At 36.5% G+C, this 15,508-nt stretch overlaps 1 protein-coding gene across 1 annotated transcript in view; it reads right to left on the bottom strand.

Annotated features, from left to right (window-relative positions):
* Nucleotides 1–89: 89 nt before the first annotated feature.
* LOC108429956 (serum paraoxonase/arylesterase 2-like) overlaps nt 90–15,508 on the bottom strand; it is a 17,197-nt gene continuing 1,778 nt past the window's right edge. The window contains exons 3-9 of the mRNA XM_017702050.2: nt 13,005–13,060; nt 12,186–12,348; nt 11,971–12,097; nt 9,297–9,497; nt 7,612–7,693; nt 7,380–7,508; nt 90–4,051 (exon numbers count right to left, since the gene is read on the bottom strand). Of these exons, the coding sequence (XP_017557539.2) occupies nt 3,890–4,051; nt 7,380–7,508; nt 7,612–7,693; nt 9,297–9,497; nt 11,971–12,097; nt 12,186–12,348; nt 13,005–13,060 (920 nt within the window). The 3' untranslated portion in view covers nt 90–3,889. The remainder of the gene's footprint in view (nt 4,052–7,379; nt 7,509–7,611; nt 7,694–9,296; nt 9,498–11,970; nt 12,098–12,185; nt 12,349–13,004; nt 13,061–15,508) is intronic.

Raw genomic sequence — 15,508 nt, 5'->3', positions numbered from 1 at the left:
ATGTTGAAAATTTCTACCACCATTTGAAGTTCCAGTGATGGTAGTTTCCCAGACAGTGTTGTGGTACTGTAAAAGGAGATCATCAAGAATACCATGACTAAAGCAAGATCATTTATTTGAATATTGCATATCAATGTAATATCAAGGTTACATGCCACTCAATAATCCATCTTATATAGCTTTGCTTACTGCTTGAATTAGCTCAAAAATCAAGAAAATACATTCTCATATGGCACAGTGTTAGTAGTAGTAATGGCTGCATCCATGGCTTTTACAATCAACAATATCTGAAATTAGCCAATATGTGCCAAGTATGTTTTACATCAGAAATAAACAGTTTTAATGCACATTTCTGCTCTGCCTACAACATAACACACACAAAATTAATGACTGCTGTTATCAGTCTAACATCAGGAAATGTCCAGTCAAGGTCCCAAAAGAAATCTGAGATCCTCTAAGCTGAGTCCGATTTGATTCTTTTATATGTATAGATCAAACCAGAATGTATGTAGTCATAAAATTTGGATATATATCTGGGTGGATAAGTCAATGTATGGCACAGTTTACAATAAACAATTCAAACCAACAAAACATTGCCAATAATGGTAAAATCTTGTTGTGTTTGAGGCTGTAATATCAAATGTAGCCAAGTACGCATGAGATTTTACTTACATTTTCCAAAAGCAGGTAGAGCTGCTACATGTGGTACAAATCCAAACTAACGACAATTTAGCAAATTCTATGCACTTCAGGTTGACGAATTTGCCCAATAAGTACACCAGAATGTAAGGCAGGACAGTAAATTGATGTATTGAAAGCTATTTTTGATCATTTTTACTTAGTAGAGAGCTCAACATAAGGTGACATAAGCTAGTTAAGAAGCTAATGCTATTAGCATTTCAGTTCTGTGGTGATTTTGCTCATATTTTCATACAGAAAACTTAAAAATGTGTTTGTATTCTTCATGATTCTGTGTAAATGTAACGTTAGATATTTGGGTGATTGCACAGAACAGTCCAGGACATTTTTCATATTAGTCAATAAGGTAAGCTAACCAGCATGCAAGGTAGCTAACTTGATTAGCCAAATTAAACGCTTCAGAGTGACATGAAACCACCAGAAGGGCCATGAAATTTCTCATCTTGGTTGTTATGACCGTTCAGGCTGTAAGGTCTCTTAGGACCATTTCAAGTGCAAGATCAGTTGGTTCATGTGGGTTTTTATCCATGTTCTTGTTGCGAAGATCATGATTATGACATTATATGACAAAAATTAACCAAGACAAAGTAGTGAATTATTATTGACTTTGAAAGATCAGTTTTAAAAGATGTGTTCTTTCCAATATCTTGGTTAAATAAGTCTCATGAGTAGTGTAAACATTTGTTGTACCAATGCAGCACTACCTGCGCTCTCCACCTTGAAGTAAGTTCTTTGCTGTTGTGGCTGAAGGCTGATTTGTCCTATCCACCTCATAAGAAGACATTGAGTGTGTTTACATGCCCTTAATAATCCAATAACTGCAGAAAATCTGATTTTTTTCATGCGATCCGGTTGAGGCTCATCAGAGAGAAGGCATCTCACGGCATGAGAAGTGAGTCACACTCACTATATTTCATTAATTTATTAATAATTTTGTTTATCAGGCAGCACCTAACTTCTATGTGTCACTGGTGTTATGTGCTTTAATAGCCGCATAATCAGAATTTTGTCAATCTGATGCACTTGAATAATCAGATCATGTGGAAACTCCCAGTCCACATGAGTCAGGCAGTAATCAGATTTCTTATTTACAACAATAAACTCACAGAAGACGCAACGTAAATGTGACAAACTCAAAACTTCACGTCGCAGCTTCTTTTTTTGAAAACATCGTGCCACTTTACCTGAAAATATGAACATACATCATCTAGAAGACGAATATTTAAATCCTTCATTTCGTGTTTGGTTTCAGCGTTGCTCGAAAAGTGCTTTACAGACATCTTGCGGCAATGCTGGTACCACCATCTGTCTCAAACATGCACAGACTGAGAAATCAGAGTTTACATGCACTGAAAAATCTGACTACTCAGCTAAAATCCAGCTCTCTTCATCGCTATTCTTAGGTGATAGATATGTGTAATAAAACTTGGCCTGGTGGTGGGCCCTGGACATTTAAGGGGTTAATAACTTTGATTTTTTTTTTCAAAAATGAAAAAAAAAAAAAAAATCTAATTGTACCACATAGAATTCTAAAATTGTACATCCCTTCTCATTTCCAAAAATATTTTATATGATGAAATTATTTATGTTGTAAACATTGCAATCCCTGGTTCCTATTACTACTGCTGTAAAGAAAGGGCGCATTTCACATCAAACTCTGATTGCCCCTTTACATCTTTGCAAACACTGAATTATGTAAACAATTGGAAAATTAACAAAACAAGCAAACAAGCTTTAGGCTTTTATCAGAGTACCATTTCTCTATATAAGTGGGCTCCCTCTAGTGGTCTTCTTATTAATTATTCATATCTCTAAAAAAGTATAATTGATTTTAAAATCAATCAGCATCAGAGACCCCCTTACACAGCTGTTTAAAACCCTCTATGCCTATGTCTGGCTTAATGTCACTAAAACTACACTTCCCAACATACCACTGTACTCTGATGGTTAACCTGTATAACTGACATGGCAAGTTATTTTAAAAGAGTTACTCATTTAATAACTTTGATTATTCACATTTAATAACTTTTTTCAACACCGAAAAAAAATCAAAAAGAAAACGTACTGTATAGATCTAAAATTGTATCTCTCTTCTCAGACTTATCCCTTTGCTTTCTCCATTTTACAATAATACATGTCCAAAGATATTTTAATGACAATTTTTTCCCATGACTAATGTTCTTTTATTGCTAGCAGCAAGTTGTGAGTTGCCTGCAACTTCATTTCTGTGCAACTTGACAGCTGCACAAAATAATTCACATTTAAAGTTGCAGGAAACCAGTTGCATGTTGTGAGTTGTCTGCAATATGAAGTAATTCACAATCAAAGTTGCAGGCAACTCACATGCAACTAGTTGCATGTGGGTTGCCTGCAGCATGAAGCAATTCAAAAGTTGCATGCAACAGTCCACCAGTTAGCTAAATAAGCTACTCGTAGTTCTGATGCATGCTATTGTTCTCGCTATATAAAGTCATCCATGAGGTGTAATTTACATATTTGCAGCATTTTTCTGTGTTTTCAGCTTTGTTTTTTGTCCCTTTTGTAATAATGATCATCACTTAGATCCCAAATGAATCTGAGCTCTGTGGGGAGGAAATAACGATCAAGAAAGGAAATCAATGAATCCAGCTATGCAGATCATGATTACTAGAAAAAGAAGAATAAACGATGGCACAAGTGGCCATTTAAACAGCTGGTAGAGCTAGCTGGCTAATTAATGCAGTTGGGTCTCTCTTGTCCACTGACTGGGCCAAATCAATGGTTTGCAAGTGCTTTGTTCAACGTGATCACATGATCCACTATCGGCAACTGGTTTGGCTGTTGTGAATATTGCCAAATGGATTAGAAGTTGTGATGCTTGCAACTGTTGCGGCTGACCTGTACAATGCATTACAGTATGTAACTCGAATGCAAATTAGTTTCATGTAGATTTCAACTACAGCTGCATGAAAGTTTCATCGTGTAAAGCCAACGCTGTTCACTTTTTTTTTGGAAATATCCACTGACAGGATTTTGATTCTGTTATCACTGTGCATCCCTGATAACAACTCTAAAATATACATTTTAAATTTATTTTGTATCATTTACATTTTATTAAATTTGCAGTATGTGTAAAGATTTGAAGAGATTAACAGACAGCAGACCTTCACTTCAATGGCACTGTCCAGTCAAAGCTGTTTAAGTGGACATTCTAGTTAAGGTCACAGTACAGGGTTTTGTGGTAAACCGTTCCTATGAGAAGTTTTCCTTTGTAGGGTGCAGCCACTGAAGATCCTATGAGCACTCTACCATCATCTGCATATACCTGTGTGACCACTGGCTCTTCAGAATGGATATTCTGGATGCGAATGACCTACAAGAAAAAAGATAAATGCCATATCAGAGTCAGTGGTGTTCGGTTAACAATGAATTGTAGATAATACACATTACAGGTTGTGTAACAACAGGCCATGCTGTTCCCATATTCAGTTACACTATATGACCAAAAGTATGTGGACACCCCTCATAATTACTAAGTTCAGGTGTTTAAGCCCTACCCAATTCTAATGCGTATATAAAATGAATCACCTAACCATGCAATCCACACAGTTATCCGATTATTCAAATGGTTACATAAACAGCATACTCGGATTTCTTAGATCAGAGTTATGTCAAGAAATCTGATTAAGAAATCTGATAAAGATAGCTGGATTTAGTTCAGTGATCAGATTTCTCTGTGCATGTGTACCCTTACTCTGATTTCTTTCGTTTTTCTCAGTAAGCAAGCAGTGTTGCCACAAAACGGCAGCAAAACACTTTGAGTGACGCTGAAACCGACTACATGCTTGATGAAATGAAGGATTTAAATATTCTTTATTTTATAGATGACGTGTGTTCATATTTAAAGTGGTGTGATGCTTTTAAAAAAAAAAATACACAGCACTAACTTTGAGCTTTATTACATTTGTCACGCCTTCTTCTGGAAGCTTACTGGCAAAGCAGAAATCTGATTACTGTATGAATCATGTAGACCTGCTTTCCCATTTCCCATTATCTGATTACTCAAGTGCATGTAAACGCGTTGAGATCTGATTACTGACAAAATCAGATTTTCTGCAGTTTACCGGATTATTAAGCACATGTAAATGCACTGAATGGCATTAGATGGGAGTAGAATGAGCTCAGTGAGTTTAAAGCCCTTGTCATTATGGTTACAAATGTTTCAAATTTTGTTTAAGTTTTAAAAAGACATGCAACAGAGTAAGTATTTACCAGTGTTGTCCAAGAAATTATATAAATCAATACAACGCAATGGTAGATAAATACCCAAAATTCTGCCTGAGCCTACTCAGAGCTGAGTGGGCATGTCCGATACTGTACTGATGTACATATACTGCTAACTACTGAACATTTAGCAATATATGTACATGATGTCACCTGTGCCATATTTAGCCCCACCTAACTCAAATCGAACTGAAGAAAACAGTGGCAGTGTCATCGAATCCCACCTGCTACAAGTCAGTTTGTGAGATTTCTGCCCTGCTACATCTGCCACACTGCACCATTTCACATCAAACTACTCTGAATTACTTTGTTTACACTTTATTTATGCAGAAATTCTGAAAGAGAATTCTCAATTACATGAAATTGTAATCTGTTTCCCTAGGGAAAAACCAGTGGCTATACAAATTGTTTTGAATGTAAATAGCTGATGGCATAAGTTGCCACTTTCCTGCTCATTCCTCCCATTATATACACAAGAAAAACAAAACTTGTAAACTCTGGAGGTAAATGGAGTGAATGAAGGTAAAAGTGTAAAAATGTTGTTAAGTGTGTTTTTTTTCTAGTTTTTCATGCAGGAGATTTCTTTAATCCTGGAATGTGCAATAATCAATTACATTAAAACTTTTGTTTTTCTACAGCCATTTATACTGAAGAGAAACATGCAGGGTGTCTCATCTATGTGAGCAGCTGCAATTATAGCCATAAACAAAACAGCTATAATCGCACTATAGATTGTGACCTCTGGTTCCCATCACCACCATTATAAAGAGGTCAGTAAGTTTATAGTCTCAACCACTGAACTATGTAGAAATGCTACAGTCTGAAGCCTTAGTACCTTTAAAACAGGCTGTAAATATAAATATACGATTTTAAAAGAAATAAGTCCTCACGTGAAGCTCTGATCCAAATGTAATTTGCAAACCACTAGAGGGAGCCCACCTCCAGTAATAACAGAATGATGGTACTGTGCCTTTTGCTTGTTTGCAGTTAACAGAAATAAAAGGTCTCCTAAAACAGTCCTCGCTTTGCTGCGATAACATATATATCACAATAAGCTATTATCATAGATACGTCACTGTCATGGCAAAATGAGTGCCGTTTTCTCAAAGATCTTGACTTATTTATATCATCATCATCATCACATGATGAACATTATGTTATCAATATAATGTATTATGTTGTGATAATGATATAAAATCACTCAAGCTCTCGATAAAACTAAAGAAAATATCTTGGTACGGAGTAAATAAACATAAACATATACAATCATACCATATGGCTTTACATGTTTTTTTACCCTTCCAAATAAACGACAACGTTCATGATAAACAGATAACCATTACAGACATGATGGTATACACAAAGAGTAGTTACTTATGAAAACAATTTAAGGTTTTACTGAATGTATAAACAAAGTTAAAGATAATTTCAGAGCATTTTTGGGAGCATTAACGCTAAATCTAGCTCAGCGAACTAAAGACAACCATCAGAATTAACTGAATTCAGACGATAAACAACAGAGACCAAAACAGCTGAAGGAAGTTTATAGAAAAGACAGCAAAGTGATGCCCTTTTGTAGAAAGCCACTACTGCACTATTTAACGTAGACCGGAAGTTGGAAAGCCAACTTCAGCATTGTGGTGAAATGTTGCAATAGTTTTGACTGCAGAAGCCAAAAAAGCCACCCAAATAAAGAGCACTCAGTTCTGTTTAACTACCATGAGAATAAATAATAAGGTGGCCTGGTAAGTTTCTCCTGGAGTTTAAGTGCTGAGTGGGGGTTTATTGGTGCTAATGATTCTAGCTTGTAGAGGCCAACTTGAATGAACAGAGTATTCCAGTGACTAATAATATAACATGATGAGCTTTAGTGATGTTTGTGAGGGAAATGTAAGCTTATTCTGACAGATCACTTACAGTATGATCTGCGCATGCTCAGGTAGTAGAACACCAGCATGTAGGGTTTACTGACCGTTCTGTTTCTTCAGAATCCACATCAGCATGTTTTCACTTCCGGTGGTGTGAGATAATGTTCTTCTGTCAAAGCCCAAGTCACACTTGCACATGTTGTTTGTGACAACTTTATCCTGCACTTTAAGCAATGAATGCTCCAAGACTTACTTCCTTTTTAATTGCCCTTTTTCTTTTGCTGTCTGCTCACATAGACCTGAGACTATGAGTGAATTGCTGCCCCCTTCAGGTTAAATGATTAACTCTCTCTCTAGGTTGTATGTCACTTTGAACCACAGAAATATCGGTCAGCAATTCTTTGTCAGCATTATTCAAAATATCCAATAATTGTTTCAGCCCCACCCTAAACTCTCGGAAATTCAGCTTTTAGGTTGACCAAGAAAATCCTTAGTCGGGGACATCCCTAAATACTACAGATTATTTTTATCTAGCCTATACATACAAACCTCAGAGCCTGGTGGATCGTTCAGATCACCGATAAGGAATTTCATTCCATTTGGGTGGCAGCCAGACCACAAATCACCAGTTTCCCTGTCCACTTCAATGTTATCACAAAGAGAGCCCACTGCAACTTCCTGGGCGAAAGGAAATAAAAGTCTCATTATGTAGATGCTTACAACTTGCACATGTTTAAAGTAGGAAATACTAAAGAGAACACAGATTCTACTTCATGCATACCTTTACACGGGACAGGGTGTTGTCCTTCTGGATTTCCATCACAGCAATTCTGTGATTCATAATATCGGACACATACAAATACCTGATCCAAATAAAGAAGAAATCATTTGTTGACATTTTATTTCTGTTTAAATATCCAATTCAAAATATTAATTTCCAACATTTGCAGTGACATTTTCACTGCGTTTCTCAAGCCAGAATTCAGTGAAAAATCGAACTGAATTTTCCCCCATACACCAAATGTAGTCAGTCAGCCAAGACATGTTTGACGTATAAAGAAGGGCATGGCTAATTTGAAAAAAAATTGAGGCTAATTGAGTATCAATTTTAAAGAACTAAACATTTCTACAACCAGTGTGCCCCATACAGAGGTTACTTTTAGAGATGACTTGTATTTGTATGAGGGATCCACCGAAATTCTAAGTCCAAGTCATTTGAAAAACTATACTCTGTTTAGATTTATTGGCCAAAAAAAATCTGTTGCTTACAATACCAAGGTCAAGAGATCAATGCATACAAAATTTGACATCATCTTTTGAGACCCCATATTAAAAATGATTAAAAGAGAGACCAGTTTCTAAAAACTTTTACAATTGTGTTCTACTGGCTCCTTAAGGTGCCTGGACCCTGATAATTGCCACTTTTGGTGTTTGTAGACAGTCACTTAATTCTCATAGTAGTTAGAACAACCCACAGAAATCAAATAAATAAATTACATAAATTTCAGACAAAAACAAAGTGATGGCTGACTGTTGGTTTCACACAATAATAATTTACTCATATATTTGTATATTTGAATGTGTGAAAATGAACTTCATCAGTCACAAAATATGGCACTCTTCACGTTTCAGCAGATTTATCTTCATTCTGATCGGCCAATTAAAATAAATATCTACCAATGTGAGCCAGGCCTTCTTGTGCAACATCAGTACCTTACCTCACAATTGGTCTTTTGACTGAATGGACACAAATTCCCACAGACACACTTCAAAGTCTTTTGGAAAAACCTTCTCAGAAGAGTGGAGACTCTTTATATTATTGTCCATGGTTTTGAAATGGGATGTCCAGCAAGCTCATAGAAGTGTGATGGTCATGCATCCACATTTTGGCCATATAGCATATAGCTAAAAATTTGTAGATGTCTGGTCATCTGATATTTCTTCTGTAATCAAAGGGTATTTGATCACAGGTTCTCTGTGCCTCACCAACCACACGGCCATATCTACACATGAACATCACACAAACATGATCACCGAATTCCCTCCGATACATATAATCCTATCCCACTTTCTGAGAGCAAAATTCCTGAAATGGTATAAATTTGGAGAATATCTTTCTCCAACTGTTGCTCTATAAATGGTACTAAATGCAGTCCAGCAGTGATGTTGACCGGTCCAAATTGGTGGCGCCGCTGACAAGTCTGGCCGAACCCAACGTGGCATCTAGGCATGTATATCTATGGGCTATACTATCTTCATTATTGGCCTTCATTACTTGATAGTTGAAGGTAGCTCCAGTGAAAACTAAAATGTAAACTTCAGATATCAAATGTGTCTTAGTTAAATCAACTACATGTGAGTTGAGAGGAAAACTGCAAGTTAGATTTTTGTAGTGAATTTTCACTCTAAAAAAGTCAATCTTTCAATTAAATAATAATGCGAAGCTCAACTTTTCTTTAGACTTGCCTTTTGTTGGGTGAGATATTAATACCATTGGTGGAAGGAAATCCCCCAGCCACAGACTTCACTTCCTCAGGGCTGTAGTACACAACATCACACCAGCTTATGGAAAACAGGAGCTCCAATAACTTCAGCACTTCAAAGGTGAAGTAGTGGTCATTCGTGGCATAGAAACTGTCCACTCCCACAGCTACGATGTCATTCACGCTGTGAAAATGCAGTTCACACAAGAGAAGGAAAAACATGAGAGTTCCAATAATTCGCTCATGTCAAAAATATGTAGAGCAGTGGTCCGCAAGTATGTGCACATGAGCACCCTTGGTCGAATTACATGGGGGGAGGGTTGGGGGATATAAAATATGGCCTATGCAAAGATTATGGCATTCGTTTTTAAGTAAAAATAAAATAAAAAAGGAATTATTCACTCCTGGATTACAGTGTACGGTGCAATGAACCACATGTACGGGCACACAGGCATTCTGGGCAGTTTACTTCTTTACAACCACATTTCCAAAAAAAGTAGGGATGCTGTACAGAATGATATATAATATTTTTAAGGGAAATACTACAAAGACTACATATCAAATGTAGTAACTGAGGAATTTACTTTTTTTTTTTTTTTTTTTTTTTTTTAAAGCTTTTTTAAATATGCCCATTTGATGCCAGCAACACATTCCAAAAAAGTTGGGATGGGGGCATGTTTAATACTGAGCTTCACCACCTCTTCTTTTAACGACACTCTGTAAGCATTTGGGAATTGAGAAGACCAATTATTGTAGTTTTGAAAGTGAAATATTTCCTATTCTTGTTTGATACAGGATTTCAGCTGCTCAACAGTTTGAGGTCTCCTTTGTTGTATTTTTCATTTATAATCTGCCAAATGTTGTCAGTGGTGACAGGTTTGGAATGCAGGCAGGTCAGTTTAGCACCAGGACTCAATACAGAGCCATGCTGCTGTAACACTTGCTGAAATAATCAAGGCCTTCCCTGAAAAAGACGTTGTCTGGATGGCAGCACATATTGCCAAAACATTTATCCATTGTTCAGCATTAACGGTGCCTTCAGAGATGGTGCCTTCATGAATACTGGCTTTTGAACTGTGCACTGATAAGATGAGTGGTCGTTAGCCCAGAGGACATAGTGGCCATGATTTCCAAAAAAAATTTCAAATTCTGATTAGTCGGAATACAGGACACTTTTCACTTCCCCCAGTCCATTTTAAATGAGGTTGCACCCAGAGAAGGTGGCAGCATTTCTGGGTCTTTTTTATATCTTATACATTTCTTCTTTGCACATAGAGTTTTAAGCATTTGTGGATGCAGCGGCAAACTGTGACCACAGACAGTGGTTTTCAGAAGTGTTTGAGCCCATGCAGTGATTTCCACTACAGCATCAGTGCTGTCTGAGGGCCCAAAGATCATGTCCAGCAAATATTTTTATTCATTTATTTTTTTTGGGCCTTGTCCCTTACATAGAGAGATTTCTCTGGATTGTCTAAATCTTTTAATGATTATTATGTACTGCAGATGTTGAAAAACAAAGGTTCTTTGCCATTTTATTTTGAGAAATGTTATTCTCGAATTCTTGCACCATTTGATTAGTCCTTCACAGAGTGGTGAACCCCTGCCCATCTTTACTTCTGAAAGACTCAGCCTCTCTTGGATGTTCTTTTTCTGTGCACTGATGTTACTGACCTGTTGCCAATTAACATTCAGGTATTTCTTTATCATTACACAACTTTACCAGCCTTCTGTTGACCTGTCCCAACTTTTTGGACAGTTCAACAATGGCGTTGCTGCCATCAAATTCAAAATGGCATATATTTTAAAAAAAAAAAAAAAAAAAAAAAAAAAAAAAAAGAAGAAATTTCTCAGTTTTAGCATTTGTCAGGTTGTCGTTCTACTATTTTCAAACAAATATAGTTTTCAACGATTTGCACATGATTGCATTTTTTTTCCATTTACATTTTCACAGCATCCCAACTTTTTTGGAAATGTGGTAGTATAACAGAAGAAACTGTATCAATGTGTGTCTTTGGTCCCTAAATGATTAAGTGCTCATTAAGGAAAGGTGATGTAACACCGTGGTAAACATGCTCCTGTTGCTGAAATGTGTTGCAGGGATTAAATTGGGAATGAACATATTTACAGAAAACAATAAAGTTCATTATGTGCAACTTTAAATATTGTTTTTCTACTGTTTTCTATGTAAAAGAGGCCAAACAGAATTTACTAATCATTGTGTTCTGCTGTGATTAGCATTTTACATACCAAATGTTTTGGAACTGGGTTTGTATAGGAGTGCTAATGCTGCCACCTTTGTGGCCAATCTTCAGCCAGCTAAACATGAGTGAGTGAGAGACAAACATTTGCATTTAAAATGATCATGCAGACCACTAGTATAGTGCTGCTGCCGGCACCTCGTATCTCAATTTGTCCTTTTTTGTTTTTTTTTAATCAGTTAAAAAAGCCTGTTGTCCTTTACACTGTGTGTAAATTTCTTGATGAATAGACCAAAATAAACGAGCCAAAATTCCTTGGAAAAACATCTGGTTCCATTGACTTACATTAAAAGTACAGTATGTTCTTTCCTTCTCCTGTAAAATTACCATTATGAAGATACAAGGTTTTGTTCCCACAACAGCGATAGTGTACAAAAGGGTGCATTTTGAGATACATACTTATGCAGCAATTCATGCTTTACGGTCTTCAGGTGCAGCAGAGTGTTTTTCTCTTCGACAAATTTAAAAATGTCAACTTGGCTATTGCTATGGGGGTGATTCACAACAAATAAATATCTGGAGCCATCTGCAAAAAGATACGAGAACAGTTTTTAAAAGAAACATATACAGTTGAGACTGGATGATGTTCTTGATTATGACGACATTTGCAATACCTTTTTCATCTGTATACACGCTGATTCCATGCGGGTTGAAAGAACTTGCATCAAAATCCCCCTCGATTTTCAGCTCTATGGGATTTTCTCCAGAGCGCATATTTAGGACAACAATCTTTCCAACAGCATCTGGATTGCATGGCAAGCCTGGATACTTCAGACCCTATGTTTGTTAAATTTAAACAGAATGAACCCCTTGATATCAAGAATTAAATTTTTACTAGAAAGAATTGAATTCTTGATATGAATAACATGTGAAAATTCTATTTTAATTCAATTAGTAAAAATTTAATTCTTACTGGTAAAAATGTTTCACCTATTAACATGAATGGGAAAATTCATGAATTATCACTGGTAAAAAAAAAATTTTTTTAATTCACATGTAGAAAATCAATTTTTGATATCACAAACTCATTTTTCACTAGTAAAAATGTAATTGTTGATGTCAAAAATGATTTTTTTACTAGCAAGAACTTAATTCTTCATCACAAATGACATTTCTACTAGTAGAAATTCAATTTGACATGTAAAAAACTAATTTGATAAAGAATTACATTTTTACTTGTACTAGTGAAAATTCAGTTTTTACTAATTACAAATTAAATTTGGATAAAAACTCCTGACATCAAGAAAAAAAAAAAAATGATTAGAAGCTAAAATGCCTTGCCATAAATATTACAGTAATTTCTAACCCTGAACTATATCTAAGCACACTGCATGCTCTAAAATGGACATCTATGTCTAGTCTGAGTCTCTGAGCAAATCTATGAGGAAAATGTCAGAACATAAACAATACATTCATAGTTAAGGATAACATACTGTGCTTATAAGGGCCAGTCCATCTTCAAGTATGGTGAGATCTTCAGATCCATATTCTGATTAAGCACATGAGAAAGCACATTTATATTTTCATTTATTAGCATAGCTACCATGATAACAGCTCTGTTGGTGTTAACCACAGAACATGTTTGATTAAAAACAACTGGCACTTTCCTGAGACGGAAACCTGCTTGATGATGATGTTCACATTACAAGCCCATCAAATTTTTTGCTCAAATCCAATCTCTCTGACATGAGGGTTCACACTCGTTTAGGCAAGTGATTCAAGTCAATCACTAATGTGAAAAAAAACAGCATCCTGAAATGACCTGCATGTGCACATCCTACTCAGTAACGTCACACGAATGAATCACGTGCATCAGCAAAACAACGTGCAGAACGAGCTTCGCTGAAGATCATGAACTCTGATCAGCTCTCAGCTGTATTATTTGTGCGAGACAAAGGCAAAACAGGGCGAGTTGTGTTGCCTTTCCACCATTTACAGGCTTTAACTGTTTGGCGCTGCTGCCAGAGTAACTGAATGATGGCACAGGCAACGTGGAAAAAGAGCACGAGTTCACAATAAGGCTGCACGGCCACAAATCGGATACGTATACGATCTAGGACCACATATGAAAGGTCGGATTGTCACATGGAAAGGCGTCCACACAGCCCCAAAAACAATAGATCCGAGTCACATTCAAGCAAAAAAAATCCACCTGTGTGCCACCTGAACCTGGTGATGTGAACGTAGCCATTGCGAAGTTTAGAAGCAAAGATATGCTCACGACTGCAATATAATAAACCTTAGTTAAACCAACCTACATTTACAAAACATTTTATTAATCATTAAATGAGATGGCCATGCCATATTGAACCATGCCGGTTCAATAACAGAATGCAATAACTACTGATAGCAAGTCCAGTTTGTTTTCCATGTTGTCAGAAGCAGCCACTAATTTGAGCAGCCTTTCTTTATTTTCAGGATCATATGCAATGCGTCATATCAATTCACAATATAAAACGCATGGTTTACCATTATTACGTTGACAGCAAATAAACCGGCACATCCAAGTATGTGACAGCAGCGTATCAGAAATATGTTAAGGGAAACGAGTACTCGGACACATTTGCTTGCTATTTACACTTCCAGTGCATATATACACATCAAATTTACACATAACATATGAACTAAAAAAGTAAGCATTCATCAGCATAAAAAGGAATTAAGACATTATATACATTTGTTACATAAAATTAAGTTCCAGATATCATTTCAACAAATAAATGATACAAAGATGTTTCCATTTGTTGAGAAGACAACAAGCAGCAATCATGGTGAAGGTGAAGGAGCTTTTCCAGGAACACATTAATAAACACTCGAACTCAAATTTTGATAATATAGTGGAAAGTTCATGGTACCACAATTAATTGCCCCCCAGACATATACACCATGCAAGACTTCATGACGTGCTCTCAGACTAATGATAAAGAAGGTAACAGAGAAGCCGGGAGTCACTTGAAGAGTTGCAGGCCGACCTGAAACCAGCAGGATCAACCGTTACCTAAGCAAGGAACTGCAGAGCAATCATCTCTGCTCCCCAAAGCTACTCTGCAGAGATGCATTTAAGACAAATCAGAACTTACTAACACACTCTGGTCAGACGAAACAAAAATGGCACTCTTTGGTGTTTGCAGAAAGAGGGATTACATGCATGATCCCAAGAACACCATCCCTACTGTGAAGTATGAGGGTGGGAGCATCATGATATAATGCTTCTCCTTCTCCACTACACATCTATGGAAGAAACATGAATGGAGTGATGGTACCAGGACATGGACTGGTTTCTAAAAAGATAGTGGAGGTGCCTACATGCCTAGCCCATTGCAAACCTGAATCCCATTGGAAATTTCTGGTGTGCTTTAAAATGGCGATCAGAGACCTCATCAACTTCACTAATTCAAGATGGTTTGCCAAGAAGGACAGAATGAAATTCAACCACGATGCTGCAAAAAGCTCATTTCTTCTTACCACAGATGTCTTGAAGCGGTAATGGCCAACAAACATTTTTGGAACCAAGTGCTAAATGTTAAGTTATTAATACTTTCTTTCTGTATCAACTTCTAAAAATTTCAAATATCTTCTGTTCATGCTTTCAAAATATTCATATTTTGCTCAAGTACAAAGTAAAACGTATTTAAAAAGGTGTAAATCTGAAGTGGACATATGCACAGGAAGCCTATTAAATAACAAAAACTTGTTTCTCCTCACTAGATGTGTGGTGGTTTGCTGGGTAACTCAAAGTCTGCACAACCTAACCGAAGACCTGGATGCAGCTTAAGAGAAGGGTTAAGAGAAGATTTGTGGGTGTATTTATGAAACAAAAATTGGGTGACTATTGCCTTTTAATGGGAACATTCCCTTTAAATACCATGAAATCCTTCAGAGGACTTTTACATTTACAATATTTGGCTGCCACTCTTATCCAGATCGACTTACAACT

Source organism: Pygocentrus nattereri, chromosome 3 (assembly GCF_015220715.1).
Source record: "Pygocentrus nattereri isolate fPygNat1 chromosome 3, fPygNat1.pri, whole genome shotgun sequence".
NCBI lineage: Eukaryota > Metazoa > Chordata > Actinopteri > Characiformes > Serrasalmidae > Pygocentrus > Pygocentrus nattereri.
This window is presented reverse-complemented; position numbering and strand designations above follow the sequence as displayed.